This window comes from Chrysemys picta, chromosome 11 (genome assembly GCF_011386835.1).
Source record: "Chrysemys picta bellii isolate R12L10 chromosome 11, ASM1138683v2, whole genome shotgun sequence".
NCBI lineage: Eukaryota > Metazoa > Chordata > Testudines > Emydidae > Chrysemys > Chrysemys picta.
In genome coordinates this window covers 78,112,896-78,136,013 of record NC_088801.1, presented here as the reverse complement: position 1 = coordinate 78,136,013, position 23,118 = coordinate 78,112,896, and the positions used below count along the sequence as shown (strand labels likewise).

At 48.5% G+C, this 23,118-nt stretch overlaps 2 protein-coding genes across 9 annotated transcripts in view; both read right to left on the bottom strand.

Annotated features, from left to right (window-relative positions):
• The window catches only part of LOC101941448 (2,7-anhydro-N-acetylneuraminate hydratase-like), a 69,599-nt gene extending 67,130 nt beyond the window's left edge, over positions 1-2,469 (bottom strand). For 3 of the 7 annotated variants that reach the window (XR_010591418.1, XM_065561194.1, XM_065561198.1), the window contains exons 1-2: positions 2,332-2,408; positions 1,184-1,300 (exon numbers count right to left, since the gene is read on the bottom strand). Coding sequence is in view for 6 of the 7 variants with exons in the window: in XM_065561194.1 (XP_065417266.1) it covers positions 1,184-1,276 (93 nt within the window). In the remaining variant the exon portion in view is untranslated. Of the gene's footprint in view, positions 1-1,183; positions 1,301-1,826; positions 1,945-2,331 lie in introns of those variants that run through there. The other 4 variants (XM_065561196.1, XM_065561195.1, XM_065561199.1 and 1 more) reach the window with 4 other exon arrangements.
• Positions 2,470-16,204: 13,735 nt separating this feature from the next.
• The window catches only part of MCM3AP (minichromosome maintenance complex component 3 associated protein), a 72,105-nt gene continuing 65,191 nt past the window's right edge, over positions 16,205-23,118 (bottom strand). For both annotated transcript variants that reach the window (XM_005311342.5, XM_005311343.5), the window contains exons 27-29: positions 21,149-21,343; positions 18,762-18,912; positions 16,205-18,283 (exon numbers count right to left, since the gene is read on the bottom strand). In XM_005311342.5, coding sequence (XP_005311399.2) covers positions 18,125-18,283; positions 18,762-18,912; positions 21,149-21,343 — 505 coding nt within the window. In that variant the 3' untranslated portion in view covers positions 16,205-18,124. The remainder of the gene's footprint in view (positions 18,284-18,761; positions 18,913-21,148; positions 21,344-23,118) is intronic.

Below are 23,118 nucleotides of genomic sequence, written 5' to 3'. Positions count from 1 at the left end.
GGAGAAGCTAACAACTGCAGGCACCTTGCTGCACAGGAGGATCTTGTGCCATGGTCACTCCTCCACCACCCACTGCTGTCAGCACTAATCAGAAGTGGACAGCGAAGCAAAAACCAAGTGCAGGAAATCTCATTCTCATAGTACCATGATGGGGGGGAGGGGGGAGCAGTTTGGCATTTGTATAACCAAGTTTGGTTTACGGACACAGTTAAACTGAAGAGGGCATGATGGCAGAGTAGGCTCCTGATGTGTCTAATAAGGAGCTGGGATTAGACTCTGCTCCTCAGTGTCCTTGATTATCATCACCTCTATTGCTACTTTAAAGGGATATGAGGAGAATTACAGCACTGCTAGCTGTTGGAAAGGGTGCTCTCAGATCCACCGGCCAAAACCCACATGTACTATACCACGGACTAAGAAGATGCTGTGGGCACGGCCCAGACTTTGGCCTTTAAGTCTTAAGTTTACTGTTGACTTAGTCAGGAGATTCTTTAGATTGTGCTCAATGTAATTTAATAGTTGGAGAATATGACGTCAAGCATTTTTCTAGTAGTGCAACTGAACACCAGCTCTGTGTCCCTTGTTCTCTTCCTCTTTCACCAATTGCTCACTTGCAGTCGGATCTATAACTGCTGCAGGTAAGTATCAAGGCTCAAAGCGGACTTGTTTTTTTAGCAAGTGTGATGTAAATCAAAACACCACTCATGTAGGATAATGAAAGAGGAGGGAAGAGAGTCCAACTTCAGTTTTGTCAGATTGCTTCGAAATGCTCCAGCTTAACGATCTCGAAAAACATGCTGCAGTTCCCCAGCAGCGCATGCACGCCCAGTGGCTCTAGCTGCAATTCTGAACTTTACACTTAAGGAAAAACAACAAAGTGCTCACACTCAATACCGCACTTTCAGAAGGTAAATATAGTAGTTGAAAACCAGCCCTTTTCTAACACAAGGCATTGCGAATGCTGTGTTTGAAATTTAAAATTCCTGCTGTTATGAGTTATGAACCAATAATGTAGTAAAATATTGGGAAAGGATCTGTTTTCTCATTAACTACTTTCAAACACTTAAAGTAATTTGCCTCACATTTTATATGGTGATTGTTAATTTTAACAGAGTTCTTGAATTGCAGCAACCATAAGACACAAGATCCCTTGAAAAATGTTGACAGCATATGACATCTTTACCTTCATTCGATTGGGAAAATGCACAGCAAAATAAGAGTAGCGTTTTCCCCGGCATCCAGCTCCAATAATCAGAACAGTTACACAAGGAGGCATCTCTGCTCGGTTATCTACCTGGAGCTAGAAATAAGACGTGTTTTAGAATCATCTAGGTTAAAAAACACCCACCAATATTAGGTGTATTTATTTTTATTGTGATTAAGGCTTACGTCAGCACTATCTGATGTAAACCTATAGAGCATGAATTCTCAGACATGTCCTTTTCCCTTCTCTGTCACCGCACATTTTGTTTCCTTCTTCCTCTGGCAAGCTGAACTTTAAGGTCACAAAGTTATACGCTAAAAAGTCAGGAAGTACCAGAACTGAAGTTATGCATGGAACCTAAATTCTGTTCCTTCGTATGCAGGCGTTAGGATAGTCTTTAATGTTCTCATCAATGCCTAGACGATTTAGAAACTTACATCTCTCATTTTGACAGTCAGTAAGATTTAGGTACCTAAACTAGATAGGAATTGCAATGCTGAGCACACCAACGCCTAAACACCATGAAATTTCTGAGCCTAAACGCCTCTACCAAGGTCACATCGGAAGTCTGTGAGAGCAGAGAACAGAAGCCGGATCTCCTAAGCCCTAGGCCAACCCCTACCTTCTCGGCCACGCTTCCTCAGAGCCATGCCAAGCCACAGGCAACTTCTACCCTCGGTCACAGGGCTGGCACCCCCTCCTGCCACAACCTCCCTGGGGTGGAGAAGAGACTCTCCCTCAGCCCCCGTCCCCCCACGACCTCCCTGGAGGGGAGCAGACACCCCCCCCCACGACATCCATGCTGGGGAGACCCGCTCCCAGGTACGGCGCCGGCACCCCCGGGGGGGAGAAGGGGGGGCAGGGACCCGTCCCCAGGTACGGGGCCGGCAGGGACCCGCCCCCAGGTACGGGACCGGCACCCCCGGGGGGGCGGAGGGGGGCAGGGACCCGCCCCCAGGTACGGGACCGGCACCCCCGGGGGGGCGGAGGGGGGCAGGGACCCGCCCCCAGGCACGGGGCCGACACCCCCGGGGGGCGGAGGGGAGCAGGGACCCGCGGCGCTCGGGCCGGGCCCAGAGCCGCAGCCGGATCGGGCCCCGCTCTCCGGGCTCACGAGACTCACTCACCGCTGGGGCCGCGCGGACTCAGTGCACCCCGCGTCCGACAGACCGGCTCGGCGGCAGCTCGCGCCGTGCCAGCAGCCAATCGGGGGGCGGCCACAGCGCGCAAGGGAGCCCATTGGTGGCCGATGAGCCACAGGGGCGGGCGGCCCGCTGGAGGGGGCGGGGCCGTTGGCTGGGCGGGGCTGCGGCTGGCCAATAGAATTCAGGAGCGTCAAGCCGTATTGATTGTTGTCAGCGTGGCTGGGCCGCCCCGCCCGCTGCCCTTTCGCCTCGCGGAGCCCGGCAGTGCCCCCTAGCTGCGTTCATTACGGGGCCGGGCCGCCGCGGCCCGCGCCAGGGCGCTGAGGGGAGGGGCTGGCTCTGGCTCTTCCTGAGGCTGGCGTCGCGAGCTGGCCTGTGGCCGGTTGCTTTGAAATCCTTGTCACGGGCGGGCGGGGCCAGCTGCGGGCCCTGGGAGCGGTTCGGCGCCCGCCGAGCCGGGCCTGTCCCCGCCCAGGGCCGGCTCGAGCCAGAAAACCCCGAACGACCGGCAGCCGCAGGGGGCGCGTGGAGGGCGGCGCCCGCCCGCTCCCTCCGCCCGTGGGCAGCCCGGCAAGAGGCCCCCCCTCCGGCCTTGGGTGCCTCTCCCGCCCGCCCCGCTGTTGTTTTCCTTGGGGCGGCCAGAAAGCCAGAGCCGGGGGGGGAGAGAGCGAGTGTGTGTCTCTGACTGAGCCCAGCCCGGGGAACCCCGGCCCGGCAGGATCGCTCCGCTGGGCGGGAACTTGCACAGGGAGAACGAGAGCTCCGTCTGAAAAGACACGTGACACAAGCAGCACATGGATAAAATACAGACCACCCCCCTGCCCCCAGAAGAGTAACCCGAATACACGAGCATCCCCCAAAGCAATGGGCAAAGCTGGTAAAAAGTTAGTGGCTAATGGGGGCAGCACATGACCCTCATCATGTGGTACTTGCCGAGTAGTTGCTGTGGAGTGGGGAAACTGAGGCACAGACCTGAGCAAACGGTCTCTTCCTTTTCCAGATTAAGCTCCTTTAGCGAGGTCTCTCTCTCATAGAGTATTTGGTCCTGTAACTTTTAAGTTAAGAATCGTGCTTAGAGTAACTGTAGGACCGTGCAATGAGTTAAAGAGTTCTGCCTTAAGTAAAGATTTTAGAGCAATACTGTGACTGCGTGAAAGGGCTTTTGGTGGGGATCGTTAGTGAGATAAGGGAAGCAGAGATGGCTGGAATAAGAACCCCTTGGCTGCTCGCTTGAGACGAGAAAACCAACAGGTTAGAGATGGGTAATGAAGAAGAGGAAATGCCCTTGGGAAAGGGGGTGCTCTCAGGGAACCAACTCCAGGAAACAGCCCCAGGACCTTGACACTCGCCGGTGGCACCATGCAGAGGCTGAGTCCCCCAGATGGACCTGATCCTGGCTAGCCATCAGGAAGGGTTCATGTCTTGTTGGGAGTGGTGAGCATTGGGTGTATGGCTTGTACATTCTGTTTTGATAATTGTTAATAGGTGGAGATTGAGTGGGGTATTGCGGTGGGCTCTTTCGCTGGTGGGAGACCCCATAAACCCGCAAAAGATTAAGCTCTGAGTCCACAGGGAAAGGGTGTTTGCTCGGAGCTCACTGTAACCAGGGAAAATCAAAACTAAATGAACCCCAGTATGCCTCTCTGTTTGCCTTTTACAGGTACAGGTTCTTGGTCTTGTTATCAGGGTCTGTCACCTGAGGAAGCAGCTCCGGTGTCCCACCCTCCCTCACAAGTGTGGTGTAGAAAAGAGGAGGAGACACAAAAATTATGTTGAAACAGGTAAGCAGTGTATGAAGGGTTGGTTACAGGAAAGGGGTAAGGGGAAAGCCACAAGTAAACACACAAAACTCAGCGAACAGTGGACTGCAACAAAGGAGCTTAAAGCTCAGACCTAATATACCCCTCCCTTGGCAACAGGAATATAACAAATCCCCAGTATAGCCTATTGCTAGTCAGATGTCATGTATGGGCAGGTCAGATGGTAATGAGAAGTGGGTCCAGGACCTTCTACCCTCGGCCAAACGCTGGCCTTTGGGGAGGAACACTGGGTCTCGGCTGCTGGAACTGAAGTTGCTGACTGGTGGACCAAAGGACCCTGGATGGCAGGTAAGTCGATAGTGTCACAGGATCCTTTACAGCTCTTGATCCGGAGACGCGCGCAAAAGCCCAACCCCCCACGGCTGCCTCCTGGACGGACAGCGCCGTGATGATGTGGCACAGTTCCTTAGAAGGAGTGAGTGGCGGGAAAGTGCTGAGGTGATGGCAGTTACACGTCAGTTCCAACTGGTTTGAACCAACCCTCATGCCACAGCTTTGGTGCCTTAATTTTCCCGCCTTTGGGAACAAAATGGAAATTCGATTCAATATTGAAGCCCATATGGATGAGGGGAAACAATATAAAAACCTTATCCTAAACATTTTAAATCATTTATATAAAATCACCAACACCTGGAACCCACAGAGTAGTAGAGCCCAGAGCCCACAGAGTTTAGCAGGTAGAAACCCTGAATGGAAAAAATGGGAAACCCTGGCAGAAATGGTTTCATTCTTCACAGCCCAAAGAGTGGAAGAGTAAACCACCTGACCGACAAGGAATAGTATAACTGTCTTCTCCATCCTGCCAGCCATCCTCCTTGGCTAGCAAGGAGGAACGGCTTGGGGCCGTTAGAAAATATGCGTTGGGTGGGCTTGTCAGTGCCTACCACGATGTTGAGGCAGGAAAAGGCCAGAGATGTCCTCAGCTTATTATGGCCACCCCCACATAGGTCACTGCTTCATGTTCACCCTGTAATATTGGCCCCAGATTCTCCCAGTGTATATGGGGGGAGTGTGGGAGTTTATTCTCTCTTCTGTGCCCCCTCACAGGTCCCAAACACAAGCCATGACATCCCACTGTTGCACCAGCACCCTGCTGTTCATAAGTGTGTGGAGTCTGATGCGATTCAGGTTCTATGCTGTACCTGGCAACAGAGGGTCCTGTGGCACCTTTGAGACTAACAGAAGTACTGGGAGCATAAGCTTTCGTGGGTAAGAACCTCACTTCTTCAGATGCAAGTAATGGAAATCTCCAGAGGCAGGTATATATCAGTGTGGAGATAACGAGGTTAGTTCAATCAGGGAGGGTGAGGTGCTCTGCTAGCAGTTGAGGTGTGAACACCAAGGGAGGAGAAACTGCTTCTGTAGTTGGATAGCCATTCACAGTCTTTGTTTAATCCTGATCTGATGGTGTCAAATTTGCAAATGAACTGGAGCTCAGCAGTTTCTCTTTGGAGTCTGGTCCTGAAGTTTTTTTGCTGTAAGATGGCTCCCTTTACATCTGCTATTGTGTGGCCAGGGAGGTTGAAGTGTTCTCCTACAGGTTTTTGTATATTGCCATTCCTGATATCTGACTTGTGTCCATTTATCCTCTTGCGTAGTGACTGTCCAGTTTGGCCAATGTACATAGCAGAGGGGCATTGCTGGCACATGATGGCATATATAACATTGGTGGACGTGCAGGTGAATGAGCCGGTGATGTTGTAGCTGATCTGGTTAGGTCCAGTGATGGTGTTGCTGGTGTAGATATGTGGGCAGAATTGGCATCGAGGTTTGTTGCATGGGTTGGTTCCTGAGTTAGAGTTGTTATGGTGCGGTGCGTGGTTGCTGGTGAGAATATGCTTAAGGTTGGCAGGTTGTCTGTGGGCGAGGACTGGCCTGCCTCCCAAGGTCTGTGAAAGTGAGGGATCATTGCCCAGGATGGGTTGTAGATCACTGATGATGCGTTGGAGAGGTTTAAGCTGAGGACTGTAGGTGATGGCCAGTGGAGTTCTGTTGGTTTCTCTTCTGGGCCTGTCTTGTAGCAGGAGGCTTCTGGGTACACGTCTGGCTCTGTTGATTTGTTTCTTTATTTCCTTGTGTGGGTATCGTAGTTTTGAGAATGCTTGGTGAAGATCTTGTAGGTGTTGGTCTCTGTCTGAGGGGTTGGAGCAGATGCGATTGTACCTCAGTGCTTGGCTGTAGACGATGGATCGTGTGGTGTGACCAGGGTGGAAGCTGGAGGCATGAAGGTAGGTGTAGTGGTCGCTGGGTTTTCGGTATAGGGTGGTGTTAATGTGGCCATCGCTTATTTGTACGGTGGTGTCCAGGAAGTGGACCTCCCGTGTAGATTGGTCCAGGCTGAGGTTGATGGTGGGGTGGAAGCTGTTGAAAGCATGGTGGAATTCTTCCAGGGTCTCCTTCCCATGGGTCCAGATGATGAAGATGTCATCAATATAGCGTAGGTAGAGAAGGGGCATGAGTGGACGAGAGCTGAGGAAGCGTTGTTCCAGGTCAGCCATAAAAATGTTGGCATATTGTGGGGCCATGCGGGTGCCCATAGCGGTGCCACTGGTCTGGAGGTATATATTGTCACCAAATTTGAAATAATTGTGCGTGAGGATAAAGTCACGGAGCTCAGCAATAAGTTGTGCTGTGTCACCAATGCATTGTAGTTTTCTCAGGAAATCTGTGGTGTCACGGAGATAGCTGGGAGTGCTGGTGGCGTAGGGTCTGAGTAGGGAGTCCACATATCCCGACAGTCCTTCAGTGAGAGTGCCAATGCCCGAGATGACACTATCTCCGTGACACCACAGATTTCCTGAGAAAACTACAATGCATTGGTGACCTCCCAGAAAACACCATCCTAGCCACCATGGGTGTAGAGGCTCTCTACACAAACATCCCACATACTGATGGAATACAAGCTGTCAGGAACAGTATCCCTGATGACACAGTCATCATCAGGGATACTGTTCCTGACAGCTTGTATTCCATCAGTATGTGGGATGTTTGTGTAGAGAGCCTCTACACCCATGGTGGCTACGATGGTGTTTTCTGGGAGGTCACCAATGCATTGTAGTTTTCTCAGGAAATCTGTGGTGTCACGGAGATAGTGTCATCTCGGGCATTGGCACTCTCACTGAAGGACTGTCGGGATATGTGGACTCCCTACTCAGACCCTACGCCACCAGCACTCCCAGCTATCTCCGTGACACCACAGATTTCCTGAGAAAACTACAATGCATTGGTGACACAGCACAACTTATTGCTGAGCTCCGTGACTTTATCCTCACGCACAATTATTTCAAATTTGGTGACAATATATACCTCCAGACCAGTGGCACCGCTATGGGCACCCGCATGGCCCCACAATATGCCAACATTTTTATGGCTGACCTGGAACAACGCTTCCTCAGCTCTCGTCCACTCATGCCCCTTCTCTACCTACGCTATATTGATGACATCATCATCTGGACCCATGGGAAGGAGACCCTGGAAGAATTCCACCATGCTTTCAACAGCTTCCACCCCACCATCAACCTCAGCCTGGACCAATCTACACGGGAGGTCCACTTCCTGGACACCACCGTACAAATAAGCGATGGCCACATTAACACCACCCTATACCGAAAACCCAGCGACCACTACACCTACCTTCATGCCTCCAGCTTCCACCCTGGTCACACCACACGATCCATCGTCTACAGCCAAGCACTGAGGTACAATCGCATCTGCTCCAACCCCTCAGACAGAGACCAACACCTACAAGATCTTCACCAAGCATTCTCAAAACTACGATACCCACACAAGGAAATAAAGAAACAAATCAACAGAGCCAGACGTGTACCCAGAAGCCTCCTGCTACAAGACAGGCCCAGAAGAGAAACCAACAGAACTCCACTGGCCATCACCTACAGTCCTCAGCTTAAACCTCTCCAACGCATCATCAGTGATCTACAACCCATCCTGGACAATGATCCCTCACTTTCACAGACCTTGGGAGGCAGGCCAGTCCTCGCCCACAGACAACCTGCCAACCTTAAGCATATTCTCACCAGCAACCACGCACCGCACCATAACAACTCTAACTCAGGAACCAACCCATGCAACAAACCTCGATGCCAATTCTGCCCACATATCTACACCAGCAACACCATCACTGGACCTAACCAGATCAGCTACAACATCACCGGCTCATTCACCTGCACGTCCACCAATGTTATATATGCCATCATGTGCCAGCAATGCCCCTCTGCTATGTACATTGGCCAAACTGGACAGTCACTACGCAAGAGGATAAATGGACACAAGTCAGATATCAGGAATGGCAATATACAAAAACCTGTAGGAGAACACTTCAACCTCCCTGGCCACACAATAGCAGATGTAAAGGTTGCCATCTTACAGCAAAAAAACTTCAGGACCAGACTCCAAAGAGAAACTGCTGAGCTCCAGTTCATTTGCAAATTTGACACCATCAGATCAGGATTAAACAAAGACTGTGAATGGCTATCCAACTACAGAAGCAGTTTCTCCTCCCTTGGTGTTCACACCTCAACTGCTAGCAGAGCACCTCACCCTCCCTGATTGAACTAACCTCGTTATCTCCACACTGATATATACCTGCCTCTGGAGATTTCCATTACTTGCATCTGAAGAAGTGAGGTTCTTACCCACGAAAGCTTATGCTCCCAGTATTTCTGTTAGTCTCAAAGGTGCCACAGGACCCTCTGTTGCTTTTTACAGATTCAGACTAACACGGCTACCCCTCTGATACTTATGCTGTACCTGTGATCCCTCAGAACCTCTGGAGGTGCTTGCCAGCTGGAGCCCAGGAAGTAAAATTGCTGTGCCACATGCATGGATTCAATGGGAATGGGAGCAGCCCCCTGGCCCTGCAGCATCGCTACCAGTTCTATGCTGTCGGCAACTCCTCGGGTTGCCCCTGGGAAAGTGTTGCCAATTGCATGCAGAGTGCCACCGGGGAGTCACTCAAGTTTTGTTATGAAACTAAGACCACACCAGACTCCGTCCCATTCTTCTGTAAGCTGTTGTGGTCTTGTGCCTGGGGCAGGGGATATGGGATGCAGGAGGGGGTACGGGGTGTTGCCTCTGGGAAGGGGGTTAGGGTGCAGCCTCCTGCTGGACAGCACTTACCTCCGGCGGCTCCTGGTCAGTGGCGGGCGCAACGAGGCTAAGGCAGGCTCCCTGCCTACCCCGGCCCTACACCGCTCCCGGAAGGGGGTATGTGGCTCCGCACGCTGCCCCTGTCTGCAAGCACCGCCCCCGCAGCTCTCCCGGCCAATGGGAGCTGCAGGGGTGGTGCTTGCAGGCAAGAGCAGTGCGCGGAAAGACCCCTGGGGCCATGCTGGCCTCTTCCGGGAGCGGCGCAGGGCTGGGGTAGGCAGGGAGTCTGCCTTAGCAGCAGTCACACTGCACCGCCGGAGATCGCGATCGACTGGGAGATCCTCTAGGATTGACAAGTCGATCGTGAACGACCGGTTGGTGACCACTGCCTTAAAGCAACCCAGCCACTCAGACACCCAAATCAAATATGAGGAGGATTACGGAAAAATCTTATTAATCAGATAAAAACGTTCTACCAATCCCGAAGGATCGGACACATTACCTCCCAGGTTAATGAATATTCCAGATTTTACCCAAATACACTCTCTTCTTTTGGCTGTAAGCATGTATTGGTTAAAAGATCAGTCTACATACAGACAGGAGTACAGTTCTTGAGATTAGATCCATAGTGGAGATGATTAACTTCGTAGTTACAAAGAGTTCTGTCAGAAATAGTCTAGAGGTTATAGTCCAATGTTCATAATCAAGGTGATTCCAGATTAGGACTGGAGATCTCAGTCTTGGGTTTAAGCTTCCCCTCTATGAAGCATCAAGCAGATCTGAGATAAAAAGGATTGGGACCCCAGGCATCTTTATTCAGTTTCAAGCCTTCTCATGACAGCTCAGAATCTTTCGGCGAACAATAGGCAATTATGGGGACTTCTGAAGTAGAGCCATTTCCTAAGCTTCGCCGGTAATTACCACACAGATTAACACAAGGCAGTGTTGCCCGTTTTCCATCATTCTCAGGTGATTCGCTGCACATTTCAAAGAGAGATGAACCCAGTGATGTTACTATGTTTACAGTTCAGCTAAATGTTAATATGTCCTTTTGATCTCTGAATCAATAGCAACAGTGACAGACAGGAACTGTCTTGTTTACACGGTTAGCATCAAACAAGAGATGAGTACAGTACACACATACAATTAGTATCACCTCTAATTTCTAACAATATAGGTTTGCATTTCAAAGTTCTAGCCTATCTACCATGAAATGGCCTTAATTACTATTTACATACCTTTCTAACATCTCTCTAATGGGTGACTCTGGGTCAATTATCCTGCTGGATGCATAACCCTCTCTGGCCATACAGGACACTTTGTATAAGATTTGTTGCAATTATAGAACAGTGGTAGCAACAATGATTTGCATGGTCATATTTTAATTAGATAACGTCACACCCCTAACACGAGATTGGTGTAGAAGGGAGTAAATAGAGCTCCTGGATACACCTTAAGCACGTTCCAATTTTGACAGGAGCTGTGTTTATACTGAATTCTTTGTAAGGCCAAATTAGTGATGCATGCTCTGGTCCAAGTTAAAAACAGTCCGTACTTTGTGAAACAGTTCAGTGATTTCAGGCTTTGGTCTGTGTGTTGACTTAACATAGCCATTAGTGTTCTTCAGAGAGCACTTACTCTGGCATTCAGCCAGGAAGGCTGTGAGCTGTTGTACCTCGGTTTCCCTTTTTGCACAGCAGTCCCAGCTTGTAATGGTTTTTCTGCTATGGAAAATTTTAGGAGTGTGGATGGGCATTAGCTGAGAAACCTCAACATTATTAGGCTTTCTAATGCAAAGGGTGGTGTTCTTACTGAACCAAACAGCATCAGTATAAGAGTTTCTATTACATAGTTTGTTTCCATGTACCATTTCAGCATGTTTGAGGATTTTCCCATAAGTCATACACATTGTACATTTTTACCGTTTTTGGCATCAGTAACACATTGGTCACAAGAGGTTTCCAACACATACACAACAACAGTGCAGCATGTGTGTAATCTACTGCTACGAGTGGCTGTTGGTTGAAGAATTCATTCCAAATCATGTAGCAAATTCCTCGTGCAGCTTATGCATTGGCTCCTCCACTGACTACACCTGCAAACCAGGTTCTTCGCTGCATGGACCTGACTGAAGGGATGCACATTCCCCCAGACCTTGTCAAGGTAGGTTTATAGTTTGTGCTTCCAATAACTTAGACTTACTTCTGTGATGATACAGCAGATGGTAAAGGTATTAGCCAAGGCTCTGTCCGTCTAGGAGCTCCACTTAAGAAGAACAGACTAAAGTTGTGCTCGAATGCAAAGAGGAAAGTCAAAATGAAGGTGGAAGGGACTCTTACACAGCTAATCACAGACGTGTCATTGTTTGCTTGTCTCGTGACTGTGTCCAGATCTCAGCATGATGTTGATTTATGAGAGACTTAGGGAAAGTACAAGTGTTGTGTGGTATCACTATTGATGTTCGAATGCAACAGAACAATGAATATGTGCCAGGCAAAAAACAAACTAATGCACAGCTTGCATCATCTTCCTAAGTCAGCACCTACTGACGTGACCACTATCTTATGCCAGTAGAGGCCTTTCATCATAGCAATCATAGATGGTATGGCTGAGCTCAAGCTCTTGACAAATCAGAAACTGTGAACACATTCTGAGATTTGGCTGAACACTTTATGACGTGGCCATGAAGAAAATACTGGACCTATGATGAAGTCCACCTTGTGTTTGACTGAATGCAGAGGAATAAATTAAAAATGTTACCAGAAAGAAGAGACTCCATGGTATTGCAGCTGTCCAATACAAAGTCATTGACTCCATGAACATCTCCAGTGTCACAATGAAGAAACTAATGTCTCATACTTGCACGAAGGACAACTTAACCACATACATTGCAGGGAAAATGCTCCAGCATGTGAAGAATTATTCAAAGAATTTCTTCATTGCAAGACAATGTATCTGCTGCCTTGCACTGTTCAGTGGAGTTTCTTCATAGTTCCTGTGAGGAGACACACTGAAATTATCTTGCATGCCATCAGTGCCACTAATAATATATGGAGATATACCTATCTCATAGAACTGGAATGGACCCTGAAAAGTCATTGAGTCCAGTCCCCTGCCTTCACTAGCAGGACCAAGTACTGATTTTGCCCCAGATCCTTAAGTGGCCCCCTCAAGGATTGAACTCACAAGCCTGGGTTTAGCAGGCCAATGCTCAAACCACTGAGCTATCCCTCCTGAGGTGATACTAAACTCTAGAGTTTTGCACAAGACACAGATATTGTAGTGCTCTCTGAGGCATGCTACCCAAGTCTTCAGCAAGATTCTGTTTTTGTGCCTGCTGCTGGGAAACAGAATTGCTGTGTCCCGCAGAGATGTGTTCCTATCACTTGGACCATTAAAAAAAGACACTGCACCCTTTCAGGATGTGACACTACTGGAAGGTTGGCTAGAAAAGACCAAATTATCTTACTGGCAGGCATTTGATTCAGCTGCAGAAGACTCTCTTCCCTCACTGTGCAGGTGGTGGAACAGTTGAGACCATCACTGATGAGGTTATAAATGCACTGGAGATATTCCTATGCCAAGTTTACCATTTGAAGGCCAACACTACAACACTTCCAGAATTACTTTGGTGGATGTTTCCAGGCAGGCAGGCAGAGAGAAAAATTGCCACCAGCAAGGGGTGCAGTTATACCAGCTATCAAGAGGGCAAATTATCAAGTAATAGAATGGCTCTGAGATGATTAAGTGCACCCAAAACTACCTTCTCCCTTCTCAGGTATAGATGAGTCTTGGGGGATGGATTGATCACAGCAATTATGTGTGAACATAAGAGCTGCCATGCTGGGTCAGACCAATGGCCCATCTAGCCCAGTATCCAGTCTTCCCACAGTGGTCCATGCCAGGTGCTTCAGAGAGAATGACCAGAACAGGGAATCATCAAGGGCTCCATCCCCTGTTGCCCACTCCCAGCTTCTGGCAAACAGAGACTAGGGACACTCAGAGCATGGTGTTGCGATCCCTGCCCACTCTGCTTAATAGTCATGGATGAACCTATCCTCCTAGCTCTTTTTTGAACCAGGTTATAGTTTTGGCCTTCACAACATCCCATGGCAAAGTTTTCCATAGGCGGACTGAGAGTTGTGTGAAGAAATACTTCCTTTTGTTTGTTTTAAATCTGCTGCCTATAAATTTTATTAGGTGACTCTTACTTCTTGTGTTATATGAAGGAGTAAATAACATTTCCTTATTCACATTTTCCACACCAATTATGAGTTTATAGATCTCTATCATACTCCCCTTAGTCATCTCTTTTCCAAGCTGAAAAGTCCCAATCTTTTTAATCTCTTCTCATATAGAAGCTGTTCCATACCATCATTTTCGTTGCCCTTCTCGAATTCCAATATATCTTTTTTTGAGATGGGGTGACGAGATCTGTGCACAATATTCAAGATGTGGGAGTACTGTAGATTTATATAGAGGCAATATGATATTTTCTGTCTTATTATCTATCCCTTTCCTAATATTTCCTAACATTGGTAGCTTTTTTGACTACTGCTGCACATAGAGCGGATGTTTTCAGAGAACTCTCCACAGTGACTCCAAGATCTCTTTCTTGAATGGTAACAACTAATTAGACCCCATCATTTTGTTGGGATAATGTTTTCCGATGTGCCTTACTTTGCATTTATCAACACTGAATGCCCTCTGCCATGTTGTTGCCCAGTCACCAGTTTTGTGAGATCCCTTTGTAGCTCTTCACAGTCTGCTTTGCACTTAACTATCTTGAGTAATTTTGTATCGTGTGTACATTTTGCCACCTCATTGTTTACCCTTTTCCAGATCATGTATGAATATACTGAACAGCACTGGGCCCAGAACAGACTCCTGGTTATCCTGCTCTCTGATGTGATCTGATGGTCTGTAGTAGATGCCAGCTGGTACCCAATCTTGTGCTTTATCGGTTAGGACATTGATGCATCAGCATTCTAGACAATTTTCTTCTGAGTTATCAGTGACATGGAAAAAGGTAATGTCATTTTTGACAATATGCCACTCCCCCTCCCCCTTTTGCCCAATCAATCCTTCCTAAATAGGTGATAGCCATTGATTTTAACATTCCATTCATGGGAATCATCCCACCAAGTTTCAGTAACACCAACTAGATCAAATGTATGCTCATAAATGGGCAATTCTAATTCCTCTTGTTTGTTACCCAGGCTCCTAGCATTGGTGTATAAGCAAATCAAGAATTTCTTCTCTTCATGTCCTTCAGTTCCTTGATTTTTATTCTCAACATCTTGATTTTAGGCTGAGTGCTCAAACCTTCCCCCTCTTTACTCAGGTCCCTTCAGTTTATCCTCTCCAGCTGAGTACAGTGCTTCTCAGGGGCTCCGTGTGCTCCTACCAGAGCTGGAGAGAATGGGGAGTAGTTTCTGGGCTGGGTGTTCTTACGCCTGTCCTCCTTGCACACAGCCCCTCCTTCCAGAGCTGCATCAGCCTTCTTTAATGACTGTGCACCCAGACTGCACGTGCAATTGGGAAAGATTCAATGCAGTGATTTCCAACTATCAGCAGGATTTAAGAGGTCTGTCACTCTGGCACATAAGCATTGCTTGGCCAGTTTCCATAGCCGGGGTGCTGGCATTGTACCAGTATATGATGAACAAGTACAACCAGTGCAGATGCAAAGTAGATACGTTCACAATGATGATGGCAACACCTAGGAAGGCTTTATCCATGGGCTCAGTCTCACAAGAGCAGCAGATCTGGCAGAGTGCGTGGGGAGCCATGTTAGTCTCTCCGAGCATTCCATACAAAGTGACATGGTTTCAAAACTGCCAGCTAGCCACAGCTTGGGTTCTGGGGGTCAAGTTGGGCTCATTTCTTCTCCTTTCTTGTCATCAGTAACCAACGTAACGGAGGGCAAATCAGGCCCTGAGATGCACCCCGCTGTCTCCAAATTACCAGTGATGTTAATGCTTTACACAGACACAGCAGCATATGGAAGAAAGGAATCCGGCTCACTCTTTCTGAACGGTGTTACTCCGCAGCACTAACAGAAGCCAATAGCTGTAATAATGGCTAGTCACTAAATTAAAACAGACACGACTAATTCCGCACAGTGACAGAACTGTGAGTACGAATGTATCAGTTACAGAGGTGCTTTTCACATCAGGAGTCACACTGGAAGAGTGAGCTGACCATTCACACTCCCCTGAACTCAGGTGAGCATTAGGAACCCTGAAAACATCACCAGTTGAGACAGAAACATAACTGACAATATTTGGGAAACAATTCAGGCTAAGCCAGGAGGTCTCTAATGCCAGAGGAGTCCAGCCGACACAGGGCTGGGGTGGGGGCTTTCGGACAAGTCCTAGGTATTATTATTATTATTGATATTATTTAAATATCAATTATCAAGTCCTGAAAATTGATAGAGCTGGTCCAGCTTTCCCTTTTACTTCCCAACACAGCAACACAAACATCTGCAGCATATACGCTAAGAGACTTATTTGCTTAGAGACTTATTTGCTTTATCATCTCTCAGCAATTAGGCATAGTCAACACACTTAATACTCTGGGGGATCTTTTCAAAGGTCTCGTCTACACTGCAAAGTTACGTCGGCTTCGCAACATCACTCAGGACCGTGAAACGTAGTAAAGCCAACCTAAGCCTTGGTGTAGACACTGCTAGGTCGTTTTTCCATTGCTCTAGCTACAGCCTCAGAGAGATGGATTCGTAACTGTGAAGGAAGAACCTTTCCGTTGCTGTAGGAAGCGTTTACACTCAGTGGCACAGCTCCAGCACTGCAGTTGTGTCACTGTAGCATTTCTAGTGTAGACACTGCAAGTCTTCAATGCAAAGAACATGCATTCGATGTAGAGTATGAAGCATTTTTCTGTAGTGATAAATTTTGACAATATAATTTAAGCCATTCAAAATTTATTATATACATAGAACAGTTACATTGGTACCTAGTTGAAAGCATGATCTCAAAAACAGTGATTCCATTTTACAGTCTTACAACACTAACGGTAAATGCAGAGCAGATCAACCACAGCATTACCAGTGAGCCATTGCTGAGAGCACAATGCATGCAGACTGGTTCATTTCATTTTAGTCTGTTTCAAAAATAATCCAAAACTAGCTCCATGGTCTGCAGGAAGAGTTTACTAGCAAGAACAGCCTTCAAGCACAACCTCCCTTACATTTTTTAAACCCTCATATTCCAATTTTTATCAGCAGATCTTTAGCTTAAAAGATAAAACCACATTTACTATTGGCATTTTAAGGACAAATAAAAAGCTTTACTTTAAAGAGAGAGACTGGGAAAAATGTGAGGACTTGGGAGCAGGGGGTGAATGCTTGGGGAGCAGTGAGAATTTTAAATACAAATATTTAAATAGGCAACTGATTTCTGATTGGTGGGCAAGAAGGAGAAGCTGCTCGTTGATAAACCTGTCGATACCCATGTTTCAGGATACCTGATCAATCCAAGCTTGAAACAATCTGGTTTTCTTACATGAACAAACCCTTCCATTAGAATACTGTTATAAAACACACTATCCCATGAGTTCACTGCAGATAATACTTTTATTTTAAAATAAAAACGATGCAACTTTCCAAACAAGAACCTCATGAGAAGCTGAGAAACAGCAGCTGCTAAAGAATTCCTCAATGCCCCTGTGCTATTTAAAAACAAAATCCCAGGCACTCGGTTCTCAGCAGTACACTACTCCACACGAGAGGGGAGCAGCTCTTCCAGTCCATATCTGCCATAAACTGTCACCATAACGAAACGTAGGCCACAAAGTCCAGAATCCCCTTGCATGGAGCATTATTCAGAGACAATAGTCCAGGAATCTTATGGATTCTTGAGAACGAGAACAATGCTCCAAATGTTTCTTAAATGGAGGAAATATTCATGGGCAGCTAGGAGGCTCAAAAGGCAACAGACCAGTGACTAAAAAACAAGCATACTAGAACAGAACAACTTCCACAGACTACAAAACTGCTCAGCCTGTGACTTCTAGCTATATTCTGATGGTGTTTAGATTAGAGTCACATTGTTCCCTTCTACCTAAGGATCCTCACTGACTTTAGGACTAACCTACCTTACGACATCCTTTTAGTGAAACCAAATTGAGCTGTATGATTCCAGCAGAATGGCTCTTCTTCCTGTACACCCACTGGCAGTATTTTCTTGTTCTCATTTCAGCAAAGACCAAAATCCAATCCCAGGCTAAAGTGTTAACTCTGCCAGCCTGGTGGCCTACAGTTTTCTTAGCAGCCTTACTATACTATCAAGAGGGAGCCCACCCAAGATGCTGGCAGTGCAGGGGGTCTGGCAGTCAAAGAAAGGGGCAGGCTGCGTTGTTTCCCTTACAGCGGTGACGCTGAGCAGGCACTGAGCGTCTGAACGGCAATCAGATTACCCCTCTGCTGGGGCTGTCCTAGGGATGCAAGCGAGGGGGAGTTTATATAGAGACCAAGCCTGAAGCACTGCTTGTCGTGATGCAACCAGTTTCCCCACCTGTGGGATAGGGCAGCGTGGTGTGAAGGAATTATAGCGCTGGGGGACACCAGGCAAAACCCAGACATGGGCTTGCAAGAAATGCAGGGCTGGGCAGGCGAGGGGCTGTGGATAGTTACCCCCTCCGCTAGGGGAGGGACTGGTGCACAAGCTCCATCCCTGTCCAGTGTACGTTGCCACGATTCCTCCCTGGCGGAGAGGCATAGTTTCTGGCATAGGCACCTGCTTCGGGACATTGATTGTCTGACCCCCACATCCCGGACAATCTTTCGCCGTGAGGTCTCTTGCTCTACGTGCTGGCTTGGGCCCCAGTCAAACATCCACCATGTCCAGCAGGGTAGATAGATGAAGCTCACAGGCAATCTCCTCTTCCTTGTTAGCTCTGATCAGCCGTTGTAATCGTTTCAGTCTGTCTGACAGAGAGGTGCCGGGCTCCTCCACCAGATGCCCATGCTCCAAATGACTTCCAGCCTGTCCAGAGGGAAAGATGCATTACTGTCAAAGAATCACTTGTCCAACAGGAACAAGGGAAAGTTAGCCCTCTGCTACCTCTGGAGACAGCCTGACCTCGGAACCAGCCTCTCCTAGGGTGCTGGCCGAGCACTTCCCTTCCCAGGAGAGTGGGGCCTAGCTAGCACTCTCACAACCCAGCTCCCACCTTTAACTCGGTGGAGCGGAGTGTTGGCTGGCTGATTCTCTTGTGCCACATCTCAGCTCACTGTTACTATGCACAATAGCAAAGGGGACAGCGACAATGCGATGGACTGATCAGAAGGACTCATGTTTAATATCGCATATAAACACAAGGCTAGCCCTGTGTTTCTGCTCACAGCAGCCCACTTGTCCAGGACAGCTGGAGCCCATCTCCCAGGCAGGCAGAAATTCACAGACTTGGAAATTCTACCATGAAAAACATCTGTTATTCCCATGGCAAGTTCTCTTTTTTTACCTGTGGACGTGGAGACGTGGGCGTTTCACTCAGTGGATGGATAACCTGAGGTGTACAGACCAGGCTCTGAGGGAGGTAGAGGGGAAGAGACAAGGAGCATGGGAGCTGCTCGGAGTCTTCTGCTAACCACTGGTGTAGCTGCTCCTCAAACCTAGAAAGAAACAAGGTCATAGGCACAAGTCAAACTGCAGCTCAGCTTTATACACCTTGTGCTTTTCTGCCCAAAGCATGCACATTCTCTGGGCTCATGTAAGCACAAAAGGAAATCAGGTCTGACCGACAGCCCAAGTGCCCCAGTGACACTGCACAAATCAGAAGTTCAGGGAGCCCAACATGGCTCAGGAAAGGGGTAACTGCACCGTTTCTCTTTTTAAATCATGACGGCATTGATGAGATGCTCAGTTGCCATGAGCCTAGGCAGTTTTTTCAAAGGAAGTTTAAATCTAACAGATGGCTCCTGAAAATGGCAATTTGCAGAAAGAAAATCAGTTAAAACAGTAGCTTGTTGGATTCCAAACTAAGTGACCATTTCCCAAAATTAACTAATGAGACTCAATCAGGCCTGAGTGTTATAAGTGAGTTTGTTCCTACCAATCCAAAAGGCGTTTGATTTGGGATTCTCTGCATGCCTCCATTTGAAGGTTTGCGGTCTAAGTTACAGAGACCCCATTCAATGCATTCCTGTTTGATGAAGTTCAGAGAGAAGCCTCTGCCCCTTAGTTTACAGACCATGATGGAAACACTGATGTAGAAAAACGTGGGAACTTCCCCTTAAAATGATCCAGGAGGCAGGGATGAGAGCAGAGTTAGCCGCACGAGGAGGGTGGGCTCTGCTTGTAATCAATCATTCCATCCGTCCTGTTCTGAACACACAGCGTGGCTCAATTCAAGCAAAGCGCACTGCAGACAAAGCTGCAAGGAAAAAATCCCCTGTAAAATGACTAATCTGAAGACCACCCCCCTTCTTCCCACTCATCCTGAGAAAAGGCACCAATCCAATCAGTACTCCAACGGCCCAGCAGGGGTAGACCGCACACTCCAGAGACACTGACTGGCCACGCCAGCATAGGTAGATAAGATGGGAAGGGAAAACACCTGATCCTAGAACAGATGCTCATACAACAAGCTTTAATACCAATAGATCCTAAACTATATAGAGTAACACCTCACTTGGCAACCTTAGCAAATAACACAACAACCATCAGCTCAGCTGGGTGGAGTCACTCCAGAAGAACAAAAAAGCAGGGCTCAGAATCAGGATGAGCAATGCCACTGGAGGAATCCAAATTCTTGGGGTATTACTTAGCCATCAGATCAGAGCTCAAGTTATTGGCTTCCTCGAAGCAATGAAAGATGTCAAATCCTGGGACCTTCTAGAGAAATGGATCCCTTCAGTTAAACGTGGGGAACAGCCCAATGTACTATCTAACCTGTTCCAGGATCCCAGACAGAAAAGGTCAGTGGGAGACAACAGGGAGATACATTAATCTTCTCCTGATCTCACAGGCAAGGAACTGCACATGGCAAGGTGAAGTGACAGGGGCAATGTACAGAGCACTCTGCCTTTACCCTAGAAATCCCTTCCAACTGACTGATATGCAGCATGGAGCGCTCTCACTGGTCAAACAACCCCTGCCGGTGTCTGGCACAGCAGCGCTAGTGCTTCACCCACTAAGGTGAGGTCACTTCATTGTGGAGGGCCTTGCTTTGGGATCCAGCCTCAGCTGTCAAACTGTTCCCATAGCTACAGAGAAGGGCTGGAAGAAGAGCTGAAGGCCTGGCTTGATGACTGGCAGAACTGCATGCAATAGCATGAGGGCTCGTGCTGAGATTGGGTTGGTAGGCTCACACCTCTCAAAGAATCCTGGGTTAAGTTGTATGATTTCACTCCTGGTACCCTACGGACTCATGGAAATTCCTCCTCTTTTGCTGCACTCAGCCTTGCTATAGTACCGATGGTCTTACTGTTGGTGACAGCCATTAGCTGGACCTCAAACCCCCAGTGCCCACATGATTCTGTTTCTGATCAGGAACGGCGCTAGCTGTTTTGCTGGCCAGGGCAGAAAACGTTTTTGGCACCCACCTCCCAAGCAGCTGACGGGAAAAAACAGCTGAGCATCCCCAAGAAATTGGCGCCCAGGGTCTGCTTGCCTGCCCCTAGAACCAGCCCTGTTTCTGATAGCTGAGGAGCGGAGGGGAGGGGGAAGAAGGACACAGCAATTTTACGCAAAGGAGAGATTGTCAGCAATAATCTGGGTTCCTCCATGACACCACTAAAGCTCAGCTTCATACAACAGAGACGCCAACACTGTGTTCATGAACCCCAGCACCCTGCAGAGCTAGCAATGAGTCTGCCAGGAAAGGTCTGTGCAGTTCCTGTCACTTACCTCCTATGCTCTCTCTTCTCCAGCTCCAGCTTAGCAGCCAGGCGCTCTGGGAGGCGCTCCGGGGCCGAGGCCACGGGCGTTAGATCTGCGACACTGGGAATCCTCGTTTCCTGATCCCCCAGCCCGACACGCTCACTTCGAGGCAGCAACATGGGATAATGTTTTGCAAATGGCTGAGGAGAGCGTCTCCTTGACCTGGAAGAGGAAAGTATTTTAGCGGGAGGGAGGAAAGCCAAAGCCCATATGCTCCTGGCTGGCTGGAATTCAGAAATAGCAGGAACTAAGGAAATAATCACATTCGCTGGGGATGAAATCCCCCTGTATGGAGGGTTCAGCACGAGGCCTCTGCATAACCCACATGCCACTTAGGCCCTGAAAATAAAGCGAACTTGGGATTTGAGTGGGACAAGGAGTCTGTAGGCCCCAACTCAGGAGTGGGTTTCATCTAAGGAAAGATACCTGAGGCAGCACATGCTACCTGGACTCTGAGGCCATGTCTACACTACAAACTTATGCTGACTCAAGTTACATTGGCATTCAGCCACCACGGTTAGTACAGTGCTTGTGCATATGCGAACTTGGCGCCATCTGCTGGCGGTGCACGTACTCGTCAGGAGTGCTTGTGCTGATGCAGAGTGCAGGGCACCATGGGTGGGTACCTCAGTGTACAACTCACCACCGTTCAGCGCACTGTCTTTTAGGATGTTTTGGCAATGCATGGTGGGGCCTAAATGAGCCACGCAGGGGTCTGCTTCCCAGTTTGCAATGGTCTCTGCTCCATAATATTGTCTGTTTCCCATAATTTTTGCACTTTTTTTTCAAAATGCCACAAACCCGGGTGGCCTCTGTCTGTCATCTCTGACAGACGCATGGAGCCCGCACAGCTCTGCACTACTGTCATGAGCATTGCGAGCACAGGACGCATGATCCTGGAGTATTTGCAGAGCCACAAGCCCCATGACAATTCCTTGGAGGACACATGGCTGTGACGAACCAATTCAAGGCTGTTGGTGGCGTTCATGGAACCACTTCACCTGCATCAGGCTCACCCAGGCTCAACTGGCTGGACTGCAGTGGAGTCAAAAACAGGTCCTGGCTCCATGCATAGCTGGATCCTGTGGTCGCCTGTCCCGCACACGCCTCCTCTTCCTTACCAACCACCCCCTCCTCCTCTCTGTTCACAGCAGGGGCCTATGACTTGAGCTCCTTGGAGATATTTAGGATGCTCTGAGGTGACGGTGGTTGGGTCTCTGCCAAGTATGAGGTGCAGCTCTTTGTAAAAGTGACAGGTCTGCAGCTCCACATTGGATCGACTGTTGACCTCCTTGGCCTTCTGGTAGGCCTGCTGCAGCTTCTTGGTTTTCTCACGGCACTCCTGCTGGTCCCTGTCATACCCCTTCTCCTGCATCCCCTGAGCAACCTGCTTGTAGATGTCAATGTTTCTTCACCCAGTTCAGAGCTGTGTCTGCACAGCCTCTTCTCCTGACAGGCGCAGGACAGCCAATATCTCCTGACTACTCCAGGCAGCAGCGAGTCTGGAGCACGTAGCCAGCATGGTCTGCTAGGTAGTTGAACTCAACAATGGAGAGTGCGCTCATTAAACCAGGCAATCAGGAAAAGGAACTTCAAAAATCTGCAAGGCTTTAAATGGTGGCGGGGAAGGGGGGATTTTGTCTCCGTGACCCCTGGGCAGTGGCGTTCACAATGGTGACCAGAGCAGTCAGTGGGGGGCATTGTGGGACAGCTGCTGGAGGACAGTGAAGGTTGATCTAAGTAACAGTGTCTACACTCGCACTGTGCTGACTAAAGTACATTGACCGTGACTCTACGCCGCTCGGGGAGGTGGTGTTACTATGTCAGCGTAATGGGGTGCTTACACTGGTGAGAGACAAATTTCAGCACAGGCACACGCACAACTGCCATGCATCCATCTAACTTTGTAGTGTAGACCACACCCGAGTGCAGCCAGC